Source organism: Serinus canaria, chromosome 11 (assembly GCF_022539315.1).
Source record: "Serinus canaria isolate serCan28SL12 chromosome 11, serCan2020, whole genome shotgun sequence".
Classification (NCBI taxonomy): Eukaryota; Metazoa; Chordata; class Aves; order Passeriformes; family Fringillidae; genus Serinus; species Serinus canaria.
In genome coordinates, this window is record NC_066325.1 from 12,787,241 (window position 1) to 12,800,248 (window position 13,008).

General features: G+C 40.9%; 1 protein-coding gene across 5 annotated transcripts in view; it reads left to right on the forward strand.

The window, feature by feature from the left end:
• Positions 1-13,008, forward strand: part of NUP93 (nucleoporin 93) — a 76,514-nt gene that overhangs the window by 44,426 nt on the left and 19,080 nt on the right. For all 5 annotated transcript variants that reach the window (XM_018914630.3, XM_009090664.4, XM_018914629.3 and 2 more), the window contains 3 exons: positions 3,666-3,728; positions 5,425-5,553; positions 12,027-12,101. In XM_018914630.3, the coding sequence (XP_018770175.1) occupies positions 3,666-3,728; positions 5,425-5,553; positions 12,027-12,101 (267 nt within the window). The remainder of the gene's footprint in view (positions 1-3,665; positions 3,729-5,424; positions 5,554-12,026; positions 12,102-13,008) is intronic.

Genomic DNA, 13,008 nt, shown 5'->3' on the forward strand with positions numbered 1-13,008 from the left:
ATGGAGAAGAGTTATGCTGCTTCCCTTCCAAACTAGGTGCAGGAAGGATGTGTGGGAGTCAGACAGTAAAAGAGAGGAAAATCAGAAGCTGCTCACTAAAGGAGGGCAGTGTGATGTGACATTAAGGCTCTCTGAGCTTTTTGCATAAACCTGCCTCAGGGAAGTAAGATTTTCATTTTCAAGCAAAATCCAGGGTACACTGGCATCCCTGCACTGGCAGAGCTTGTGCAGGGGGAGCTGCAAGGTAAGGTTTTCACCTTGGAGATTACAGCAATGCTCGTGTTGGCTGTTCCTATCTTTGCCATCTGCCTCTGTGAAATAGCCTTTTGTCTCCTCTGTTCTCCTCCCACTTTTCTCTTTGGAAGCTGAATATGAAGCAATGTCTCCTTACTCGTTGTACAATCAGCAGCATCTCCCCTGAGAGGGCAGCTCCTGCTTTGAGGGCCGTGCACTCCCTGTGCATGCTGATCGCTGCACCTCTGTATCCTCGTTACATCTGCCAGCGTTCGTGGCAAAGTCAAGCCTTGCCTCTGGGATTGCAGAAAGCTTTTAGGGCACATGTAACTGGTGAGCACAACCAGCACTGTTCACAGCCCAGCTTTCTTAAGAGATACATGATCCCTTAAAGTGACCTGGGATTTCTGAGGACAAAAGTTCTCTGATGTAAAGTGCATCTCTGCCATCTTTCTGCCTGTTCTTGTTCCGGGGCTCTGCTTTTTCATGCAGCAGAGGTACATTTGTGTGCATTTATGTATATCCGTGAAATCCTGTCTGGTGATCAAAGTGTAGTGCACCACTAGGTGGCAATGCGATAAATGCAGGGAATCCAGCAGCCAGCCGGACGCACCTCACTTAACGAGTGAAATTCTGGCCACCAAAGCCAGGAGTGACACCCCCAGGAGGTCTTACTTGGCCTAAGTAAGTAGAAGCAGCTCTCACAAGCAGTAAAAGGAGCTCCAGCATCAGTTACTGAAACTCCCTCTTCAGAGGTTTAACAATTAGCCTGTAATTAACTGAAGCAGAAATTGTCGTGCTAGAGTCATAATGTTTAGCACAAGACATAGGGCAACCTTTTTAAAATGTATTTTTCCTTAGTGAGGCATTACAGATGTTATTTGGAATATGTTAGGATTTTCTTTTGCTAGAGAAGTAGTTTTTGAGATTGAAAAAGACAATTATCATCCTCTAACTGGCATTTGGTGTAATGTGATCCCTTAAACGGACCTTGTAGAACTCTCTGGGAGCTGGGTGGTTTCATTAAGATACTCAGCCTGGATTTACTGACATCAAGGGAAGTTCAAGCACATCTTAAATTACCCTCTTGATTACCATCATTGCTGTGTACATTTCTAGGCAGGTCCCTGTTAGTGCACACGTCCCTGAAAGGAAAGAGGGGAAGTCCAGGGGCAGGAAAGATAGGACTAGTATCTCTTGGGATTTTCAGGAGTCCAGTGCTCACAGAGCAAACAGGGAGCCAGGCATCCTGGCTCTCTGCAAGCTCACACCCTCCATCACATCCAGGTAACTGTAGGTCTGCATCTTGGAGACAGTGGGCTGGCTTTGCTTGTAAAATTAGCAGTGTTGTTAGAATACAGCTAATACACTGTTCTCTGCAGCATCAGATCTCTACCATCAGAGAGGGGTCTGTCTTTTCTGTTCATGTATTTGTGTGTGCTCTGAAGGTCTAGAAGCGTTGCTGGTTGTAATCCCAGACAATTTTTCTCCATTTTAGGTTGATGGTGGTGAAATAAAAAAAAAAAAAAGGAACCCAGAAAATCTGTCGTCCTCCCAAAGTCCTTCTACCCATGCAGGCAGGGGTAGAAGGACTTTGCAAAAAAGTCTAAACCTTGCAAGGCACATCTCCACCCTTCTCCTGCACAGAGCTGAGGCTGGGTCTTGGCCCAGTTAGGTGACTGCGGCAACCCTTGTCAGTGACAGCTGCTGTAATAGTTGGTCCCCAGACGTGTGCAAGGATCTGGATTTAGCTTCCTTTTTTTCAGGTTGTAACTCTGATTTCTCTGTGGGCATTGTCTAAAAATAAAGCAGGACCTGTTGGCTTGTGAAATGAAGAATAGGCTGGCTGGGGGTGACCGCTCCCATCCGTGTGTGATTCAGGGCTGTTCCTGGGGAACTGCACCGCACGTCCCTCAGAGGATGGCAGCTTGTTCTCTCTCTGGTGTACAGAAAGGGGTCACCTTCTTATTTCCAGCTGAAGGGAGTCATAGCCTGTCCCATGTACCTCACATGCTTGTTCTACATATTTCAGAAGGAGAGGGTGCAATGCCCTTTATTTCACGTGCTGGTGCTGGGGAGATGGAAGCAAGCAGTGCACCAATGCGGCAGTGTCCTGCCAGATTGCTTCAGATGGGGAAGATTTTCATTGCTCCTCACCTCCCAGAGCTAAGTATCACTCTGTGATACTTGTGGTTGTATATATTACTGCTGCAGGGCAGTTTCTAAGACCAGCCATAGATATGTTTTTTTCCAAAAGCCCAAATCTCTGTGTATCACTGCAGGAATTCTTTGCAGGAAGATGGGGAGACTAAAAGACACAAAATTGTCCTAATTCCTGACAAATGCAGTTGGACAATGCTGCAACTGTGTTTTCTCTTTATAAAAGCATAAAGCATGGTCCACTGAGTTCCCTCTCTCTGGGTTTGTTAGCAGCTTTTGGTTTTAGAGCTGTGGAGTCAGTATACAGACTTTTAAGATAATAGCACTTAATGGACTTGATAATTTATAGCTGATTACTTCAGAGGGATACAAAAGCTTCTTTTTCTGAATAATGATTAAGCTGAAGTCTGGGCATACAAATCAGCTTGATTTATTTAATTGGTGATGTAACAGTGAAAATTCAAAATAAAGATACGCATGTTAAAATGTGATAAACATATCCTGATGGTTGTCTCTGTGTGCTGCTGCATTTTACCCCACAGCTACTTGTTTAAAGTTAAAACTTCGTTTTGTATTTCCTAGTATAGGTTATAAAAGTAACCTTTGGGATAAGGAGCCAACAGCTCATCTAAATCAGTTTGTTCACACACACCTGACCTCTTTAAGATTTACTCATATACTGAGAATTAAAAATACAACTCTTCCTTTTTACCCACTCCAGCTGTATTCGTGGAGAGAAGCTGCGGTAAACTTTTTCTGTATGCTTTCCAGCTGTTTAGTTATTTCCATCCTTCCTCAACTGACTATTTTTAAGGCTCTTTTTCACAGTTGTATCGGTCCTCCAAGAGCTCCACTTCTGCCTGAAGCTGCCAAGTCAAAGCGTGTTTTATTTTTTTTAGCATACTCAAGTCCAACAATCTTATCTTGGCTTATCGCTCCTACCAGCTTTCATCCTAGCTCCCTCAAATGGAGAGCAAGAGGAGGCAGGTGCTGGGACAGAGAGATAAAAGAGAATAGAGGCAGGACATTTCACTAGGATTTAATGCATATTAAAAGGGGGGATTAATGCATTTTCATTTTCACATTGCTCTGGATGGGCATCTTACTGTACCTTTGGTGAAGTAAAGTGACCTTTAAACTTCTTGGGACTGGACTGCAGAGAGAGCTCTGAGCACTTCTCAGAGCTGAAAGAGCTGAGTACTACAATATGTATCTGATGCTAGTGCAAGGCTGATTTTTTTGGCTGAAGCTCTGTTTCTCCTTTTCTACAGGGATTCCTGAAGAATGAAAAAGATAATGCATTGCTGTCTGCCATTGAAGAGTCTAGGAGGAGGGTAAGTTGGAAGAAAGCACCATCATTTTTGCCTAAAAACAGAAACAGAGGTTTGCAGAGTCCAGTTTCCCTCCCTTGAAAGGGATCAGTACTTAGTCTGTTAAGAAAAAGGCAGTTAGCTTTCCCCTCTTCATCTCCTGTATCTTCACCTCTAAACAAATAGTTGTTTTGAAGATCATATGAGCAGCAACTTGTTTACTGATAAGAAATTCATCTAATCCTGTTTCTGAATCTATTTGCGCTTTTTGTCATGTTCTGGGACAGTGATTTTCACAATTGAATTATGCAGCATGGAAAAATGCTTCCTGTTGTTTGTCTTGTAACTCCTTGGAAATGTCATTCCATACTTCCTAGCGCTCATGTTATGATTGTTTCCCTCCACGTATCCTGAAGGCATCAGGTTTAGAACAGAGCCTGTGTTTCTTTCAAATTATAAGAAATAGTACATAAGCATCATTAAATGATTTCAATTACATAAAATTATCTGTAACTATTGAAGCATATTTAAAACCCTGTGATTATAGTGAAGGTACAGGTAAAACCTATATCCTGCCATGAAAGTATAAAGTGAATTTTATAATGCAACAAAGAAACACAAATCTTAAGCTCTAGTTGCATGCTTGCACTGTAATTAAATGTTTGCCAAATGTCACTGACTCTTAAAATTCTTTCTTCTGAGGAATGTTTTGCTCATTAATTGACAATGTCTAAACAGTGAACTGCAATGAAATGAAAAACTTAGCCAACCAAGACATTTAGTTAAGTACATTGCAGCACAGAGCTATGTGAACAGGAAAGAAGTAGAAGACACAGTATAGCTTATTCTCTATTTAGAATTAGTGGAGAGTCTCTTATTTCCTGTGGTGGTATACCTGAGGCTGTTAGTCTCACCCCAACAATAACAGAAAAGGTAGTGAAGCATCTTCTCTGTCCTAATGCTATTGACAAAATAAGGGAATATTTCCCTTACTGAGGGAAAAGCTCTTTCCTCCCATATGTTCCCCAATTGGATCTGAAGACAATGTAGCACATCAGCCATTTTAAAGGTAAAGGTTATTTTATCTTGAGATTTGATTTTCCTGTGTACTTTCCCAAGCTATGTTCCTGATGAAAGAGACTTCCTGATTCTTTGACACTGGTTTATTTTCCCTTAATATTTTGATTTTTATTTTATCCTATTTGTCGTTTGAAAGAAGAACCACACTGGTAAAGACCTGAAAATGATTATGGGCAATAAACACTCATCTTTGTTAAGAATGGAGCAAGTCAGCCTTTGTAGCCTCCAGGGACACAAAAAGCTAGTGGTCATTAGAGAAGTTAAGTCTCAACAAACCACACAGATCAGTGGTGAACCTGGATTTTGTGTGTATGCTGCCAAGTTAAAGAAGGAAGCTTACTGATTTTCCTCCTGCTCAGATTCCTGTACTGCCATGCCATGGGAGAGACACAATTTCCTTCTTTTGCCAGCTGGGGGTATGTGAGAGTTGTCTTAATTCCATGTACACCTACTTTCTGAATCCCATTGTACCTGAACAGGAAGGCTGTTAAAATAATACACAGCACACCATTAGCTCTGACCTGGTTGATTAATGTAGTTGCTATTTTCTGTTTCATTTTTGGGCCTGTCTATTAATAGCAGAGGTAGGCTGGTGGGTGTTTCTGTATGTTCCTTAGCTCTTGTTCTTCTTCACCAACAGACTTTTGCCATGGCTGAGGAGTATCACCGAGAATCAATGCTGGTTGAATGGGAACAGGTGAAACAAAGGATTCTTCATTCTCTGCTTGCATCAGGGGAAGATGCTCTTGATTTCACCCAGGAGAATGAGGTAACTCTGTCTTACTAAATGCTGTGCACAATCATGCACAGCACTGTACACAGCTGGCATTCCAGCACTGCTGAAACCACCTCTGAAATATTCTGCAACTACAACTGTGTGAAAATGAGAAATATAAAATCCCTGTTTGATTCTAGAATGACTCTGACTAGCAAAATGCATTGTCTAGCAGAATATCAAACCTTTGTGATTGTTTCTCTTTATTGGCTGATGGGTACAGGCAGTGGAGCTGCTATTGCTGAAGCTGTGTTTTGAGCAACATATGTGCTGGCTGGAAAGTTAGTCACAAACACATTCCTGGTCAATATACCCAGGGGACAGAAAACACACTGGGGGCTTCAGGAAACCCTTGTGATGTGACACCATGGAGTTTCTCAGGTGCAGTTGTGCTTACACACAGGTCTTAGAATGTCTCTTCCCCTTATCACTGTGTGCTAGCCTGGATTTATGGCTTTTCTTAGGAGGCTGATGAAGTCTCTCAGGTTTCTTGGCAAAACCAAATAAATAAATAAACAAACAAACAAACAAACAAAAAGCTTTCCTTTTTATCTTGCTGTCTCATGCAGACCAGATTAGAATTTTGTGCTGCTCAGACCTCTAGTGTTCAGGTTAATCCAGCAGTGACCAAATCCTTTGGGCAAAACTGACCCCTTTTTTAACAAAAGAGATACTGACTATCATCTTAAAACATTCCTTATCTTCTGTTACAATTTAAACCTTCACAGTTTATTCTCTTAAATAAAATGTTTCAGTTAAATGAGTAGAGCAAAGCAGAGTTACCTGCAGGGTGTTAGGAGCCCAGCTCCTCTTGAGCTGAAAGCATCAGACAGCAGCTGTGATCCCTGGAGCACAACGTTACATCACTGCTGCTGCACTGTGCTCCATGAAAATGCTCACCTTGAGAGGAGAGGGGTTAGGGAGTGGGGGGATGCAAGTTGCTGTGCTTTCAGGCTGAAAAAGAGACACATTTTTTATAGTCATGTTCTCCACCCATGGAAATGAGTACTTGTTCATTGGGATGACCTGCAAGTATACTGAAATAAAAAAAGCCCTTGGTGCTAACGTGCTATGACCTGTATAGGGATTTGGAAATAATTAAAATTGTTAATGAAATGTCCCTTTCTGATTACTGTTCTTTTAAATATAGGTTAATCCCAGTTAGCATACCTCTTTTTATAGAGGCTGTCTTCCCCAGAAAATACTTTACTGATACTTTACTGGGACTTCTCCAAGGTTGTCCAGCTTTCCAATATTAGAAATGCTAAATAATGCAGACTGAATTAATTTAAAACTAAGAACAGCTATCCCATTATTTTAGGATGTGAATCTGAAGGCTTGGCAGTTACACTGATAGCTTCTAACATCTTTGATTTGTGTGCTAGTTACTGGTATGGAGTTTTCCTTTTGGAGTGTGGATGTTAACTGCTAGCAAAAGTAATTTAATAACCTGCTCTGAGCAGGTAAAGCCCCTATTCTGGTGTTTCATTGTCAAATGGCTGCTACCCCCAGTCCATGGAACTTGAGATGCCAAGCATCAAATTCGTGTGAGGGAGGAGGGGAGAAAACTCAGCTCCTAATGTTTCTGGTGAATGTGTTTAAAGACTCAATGTACACTATCACTCAGTAATACTCCACTCTCTGTTTCAAAGCTTTCATAGTAGCAGTATGTCATTTCAAGAGCATTTAAAATCCTTGATATATTCTAGTCTTAGCCTCAAGAAGTCAAAGGTCTGAGAGGTTTGAAATGCATCTACTGTGTTAAAAGCCTGTTATCTAACCTCCCCACAGCAGGTTGTTCTTCTAAAGCCTTGTCCCAGTCAAATAAGTTTTTTGTGTGTATGTGACACAAACAGACACAGCCTGTAGAATATAGTAGAGGTTTAATTGATATCCTCTGGAGATGGAGAATCAGCTGAAAAGGCACAGATCCAAACGCAGCAGGGGGCCGGTCTGCCTGCGAGCCAATTCTCAAGCTTTGGGCAAGCTAATTTGGGCAGAGTGAAATACCAACACATTATTAATGGAAATAAGACCAATTAACAAGCAAAGCTCACCATTCAAAGAACCTAGTGCAGGACTTGCCATTAAGGTTTTCTGTTTCCCCCTTGTCCTCCAGCCTGGCCACATTCTTGTCAGGGAAAGCCAGAGCTGATTAAAAGGTGCTTCTTGTGGGGCTGGAAAGGGATGAAAGCCTGAGTTTTGTCTTCAAGGTATCAAACACCTGTGGTCTGAAGGTGTTTGTCATGACTGCTGTGCCATGAGGTGCCAGGGTGTTTCCTTTGTCTTTTTCCAAGTTTTTCCTTATTCCAGGGTTTTCTTTCTTCCACCCTTGCTGTAAGCTCTTCCACTCCTGCTGTCAAGCAGCACACTCCTGCAGTGATATGGAGACACTGGCACCTCTTGGTTTCTGTTCTGCCCCTCTGTAGCATATCTTCATACCCCTTAAATCCCAAGCACTGCAAGATGCTTTCCACTCCACCACAGTGTATTTTGATGGGGTTTCTCCAGCTTGGTCTCCTGCCTAGATATTCACTGCGTCTACTGGCCAAGCCATTTGGAGTGCTGACAAAATGTCTGCCCAGACTTCTGCTGAGGAATGTGCATATGCATACGAGGGTGATGAATAATGCATCTTTACGTGCACGGGGTTTGGTGTGCGAGTGAGGCTGAATGCTTGGCTGAGTGCAAATGAAGGAGGACTCCTTTGAAAAGCAGCATCGTTTGGCTAAGTGAATTTAAAAGACAAATGTTGTGGCAGTGCAGCTAAGCTGCAGCTTTGAGAAATGGATAATATTCAGAATTATAGTTCTGAATAATGTTTTGGAAATACCAAAATTCAGGGCAGGGTAAAGCAAAGGTGGTTGGGAACAATAGCAGAAGCCATTTAAGCAATATCAGACTAGAGATACACCAAGATTTGTGTGTGTGCACTTACACTTCTGCAGTCCTTTATGCATTACCCACTTTTCTGCTTTTTCTTTTGCTGCTCCAGTTAAACTTCAGAACCTGACCTGTTTTGAATACGTTTTTCATTATCTTTTTTTTTTTTGCTTGAAACTTGGTAAGTTCTGACTTGCCAGCAAAGACTATCCTTCCCCCTCCCCACTTTCCCCCCATTAGTTTGTAGGGGGAAAATCCTTCCCTTCTTGGAAGATTGCCTGCACAATCCAATTCTGCAGTTCAGGGGGAGCCCTGGAAGTGGCCTTCCCCATGCTGACTCACTGCTTTAGTTTTCCTTTTGAACTTTCCCTTTAGCACAGCCATATGATAGTTCAGTGAGCTAGTGCTTTCTTGTAGTTTAATAATTCAAAGGTGAAGCCAGAATGCATTCATGAGATGGGAAAAAGTAGGAAATAAGCTTGCTTCCATGGCTCTTTTTCCATAGGAAAGGAAAGTATAAGAAAATTAGGACAAATTCTAGATTTCTTGATTTTTTTTTTCCCTGAAGTGCCAGGTCAGTAGAATTGAAAGAATTTAATTTCAGTGTGGCAGTTCTCAGCTGGGGCAGATAGTTGAGAAGTGTTTCCTAAAGCATAATGGTTAAACTAAAATTGGAGAAAGGAAAGGAAAACCCAAGCCCAGAGCAGTTATTTCTTAGTTTCAGGCATGCACTTTTTAATTTAGATTGTTACCTGCATTGGTTTGTACCCGGCAGTCACACAGCAGCCTCTGGAGTGACAGCCACGTGGGTGCTTTTTGGTGCTGCAAAGCAGAAAAAAGAAGAGATTCACAAAACAAAGCCCCAGTCCCTGTCTGCCTGCTCCTTGGGCACTGGCTGAAAGTGACACTAAGTCACTATGTACTGGTCTTCACTTGCTTTAGGAGATGAAACCTCATCGGTAATTAATGACAACGTCCATAATTTAGCATTACTTTAAATAACTCTGCATTTTATGGGGCTCGGCACAGGGAAAGGCTGCAAAGCACCATTTCTGCCATCGTGTCTGTTTCCCAGGAAACCTCCTTTAACAGTTGCTTTGTTCTTTAGAACAAAGAATTTGTCGGGTTTTAGGTGGGTTTAAAGGAATTTGTGTCAGATGATTTGGCAATGAAAGAAAAATGCAGATGCTTCTGAGTATCAGTACCCACTAAGAGGAACTGTGAATATTTTTAGTGTAAGTTCAGTTGCAGAAAGTGAAATAGGTTTTGGGGTTTTTGTAAGGCGTTTTTATAGAGCCTGAGGTCTAAATGCACCTGCCTGATTTTGTAATCAGGTTAAACATTATTTAAATAGCATTATTAGTGAGAAATTAATGCAGAAATAAACTAATTTCAGTCATTTTAAAGGATTGTTCACGTACATCCTTGGTACCTTCATTTATATTTCATTATATTAGGGACAAACACTGCTGAGTATTTTAAATTCTGTAATGAACTGTTGTATGCTGTGCAGAAACCTGTAACTACAGATATCACAAAGCTCTTATAATTTCTTATAGAGGTCAGTGCCCTTATCTTAATGTATAAATTCCTAGCCAATGCAGAACAGTTTCTTGGCCATTCCAATTGTGTAACTTCTTTTGGTTTTAAATTTTAACTGGTGAACATTTTACTAAACAAAACTCCTGGACTGGGACAGTGAGTGGTAGTTGTCTTTGTAAGGACACATGCTCATGAGTGTAAGAGAGGTATTACACAGTAAGATATTCCAGGTTAAACTGATACCAAAATAAAATTAATTTGGGAATAACTGAAAGAATGTTCAGTGCAAAAATGATCAGTAACATGGCTGGAAGTTCATTTGTTTGTGTTATTTCATTTTGAAGTTGGGATACAGTTCCCAAAAAAAGCAAGATTCTCTTGAAGACTCTGCCAGTATTTCATCCTCATTTGAAACCAGAAACTGAGTGATGGCACCATCTGGAGAAAAGCTGTCCTTTTCTGGATCTCTTCCTGAAATCCACTGAAGCCAGGTCATGGCAGGAGCGTCGCTCCTGCCATGCTGCAGTCTGACAGGTGTCAGCAAAGCTGAACTCTAAAGCTGATGAAACTGGAAGTGAAAACAATGATTTTTCTATTGCATTTGGGCTTTATGTTGTTTGTACAGGCAGCAAGTTGGTCACATTTGAGTGAACTCTTCCAGGCAAGACTAGAGCACATCCTTAAGCAATCCTCAGAGGTGATCCTGTCTGCTCTGTAAAGTACTGCCATTCTGGGTGACCAGTGTAAATAGCAGTTAAGCTGTTTGACCATACTGCTTAGGTGCACTGTAACAGCTAATGAGGATGTGCAGCCAGTTGTAACTGACTTGGATAGTAAAAAGCTTAATTTTTAAACTCTGCAGATGTACCTGCCCTTTCTCGGAAAAAATTACTGATTCCAGTTAAGATGAATATCCATGGCCTTGAGTTATATGGTAACAAGCGTGAAAACCTTGCTTTGTTGAAAGCTTGTCTGTTCCTTTTTGCTTGCCCCAACTATGTCAGTTGGCTTCATAATAAATATTATGTTTCTGAACTGAGCTTGTCTTGCTTTGATCTTCAGAGCAGCATGGCTTCTGAAGCAGCTGATCTTAAAGGACTGTTTACCTCAAAGGGATCTGTCTTTAAAATGATTGTACTTTATTTTTCAAACTCAAGACTTGCAATGCTGATGCTGAAATGAAGAATTACATTCTTTTAGAAAACAGGAAATAGCAGAGAGCATTGCTCAGAGTATTCTTTCCTCCAGAGTATTGAACATATATGTTCAGTGGTGGGTGTACTGAGAACATACCTGTACCTTGGAGTGAATACTTAAAATTGCTTTATGAAGCATTATATTATTGTGGCATGTTGTATTATCAGTTTTATAAGAGTATGAATTTTGTATGCCATGATTCCATTGGTTGTCTCTCCCTGCTCTATGCTCAAAATATCTCAATCTTGGCATAGTCTCTGTGGGTAAAAAGACTATTTTTTTCAGGTCAGGATATTGCCAGCATCCTTCCTCTTGCAGCAGACCAGCAGTGGGGCACTTTTCAGCACACAACTGAATGCTGCAGTCCTATTTTGTGTCTATAACATGGTACTGGGGCAAAACTGGAGTATCAGATCTACCAGATTGGATCTATTTGAGCTCGTGTGTTGAATTCTCTATCCTTGCTGTGATGGAGGTTCAGAGTAGATGCCTCAGAGTGAGACATTGACAAGAAGCAACCTATCAAGAAACAAAAGCAAAGAATTAAAATTATAAGGTGCTACCAAGAGACACTGATGTCCTAATTCTAGAGAGCTAATGGTTGGTTTGTGCACTGAATAAAGAGGATTTCTGTCACTTTAGAAAGTTTGAGCTATATTGGGAAGAGAATGGGGTATTGCAGTGAGACTGCATTTTTCTCTCTAGATGGTTCAAAACCCTGGTTTTAGTTCTGTCAGGAATATGGTTTTACTGTTCTTTAGGAGCAGATGTATTGGTAAAATGCATGGTGGTATATATGGCATGGTCTGTAGTTCATTTCTTCCTATATGCTTCTCATTCAACAGCCCAGCTATGTTGGGGAGGTGGGTCCTCCAGGTCGCAGCTCCATGGACAGTGTGGAGATGGCCTATGCTCGTCAGGTGAGTGAAAGTGAAAATATCCATTAAACACTGGGTTCTACATGGAGAGAGATGGGGAAAAGAAAGATTGGAGCTCAGTGTAAAAGAAAATCTGGTAGGTAAAACATGAAAATATGTTTTCATGTATGCCTAGAGATAAAATGCTATTGACAAACACTTAAATCTTGATGCTTTTAGAAGCATACTCACCTGTTTGCTACAGTGTAGTTTTTGTCAAAAAGAGATCCTGAGGACCATATATGACTGTAGAAAGCATTTATGCTTGTAAAGTAAACTGAAATTCTTTTAATTTTTTGAAAGCAGTTTTTTTTTTAGGATTTGTGTCAATGCATAATTGTTTACAAATGAAGGCTCTATATTCCCTTTTTTTTCATATGTGGAAGATCATTTTTCTCATGTGTATGTGTAGGAAAAAATATGTTGAAGTGTTAATCCTGATGTTTGTTGTATTATATCCTATTTTAATGACATTGCTTATGAGAGGCTTTAGTGCATCAGCTATGAATTAATATGCCTGGTAGCATTAGACTCCCTCGGAAAATTTTCAAGGAAAAGTGATAAACCTTTACATAACCAATTTGTTACTGTTGTTATTTGAGATTATCTGTTTACCAGCACTGTTGAGAACAAAATGAAAGCAAAGGACTTGATTTTTCAAAATGGAATACGTGAAACGATGTTGCTTGATTTGGACACAATTACTGTTATTGTGTGCTTTGGCTCAGTCTGCACTGAGGCAGAGAGCAGCTTGTGCATCTGTTTTCCTACATCTGCATTCAGTTATGGTAACTGGGAAGAAACTAATAGCAAAAGGTTCGTGGTTGTGCTGATAAAGTGTACATTTGATTTAGTGGCTCTTAGTAGCTTGTTAATTTAGTTCACATCTACTGTAACATACCCACAGTAA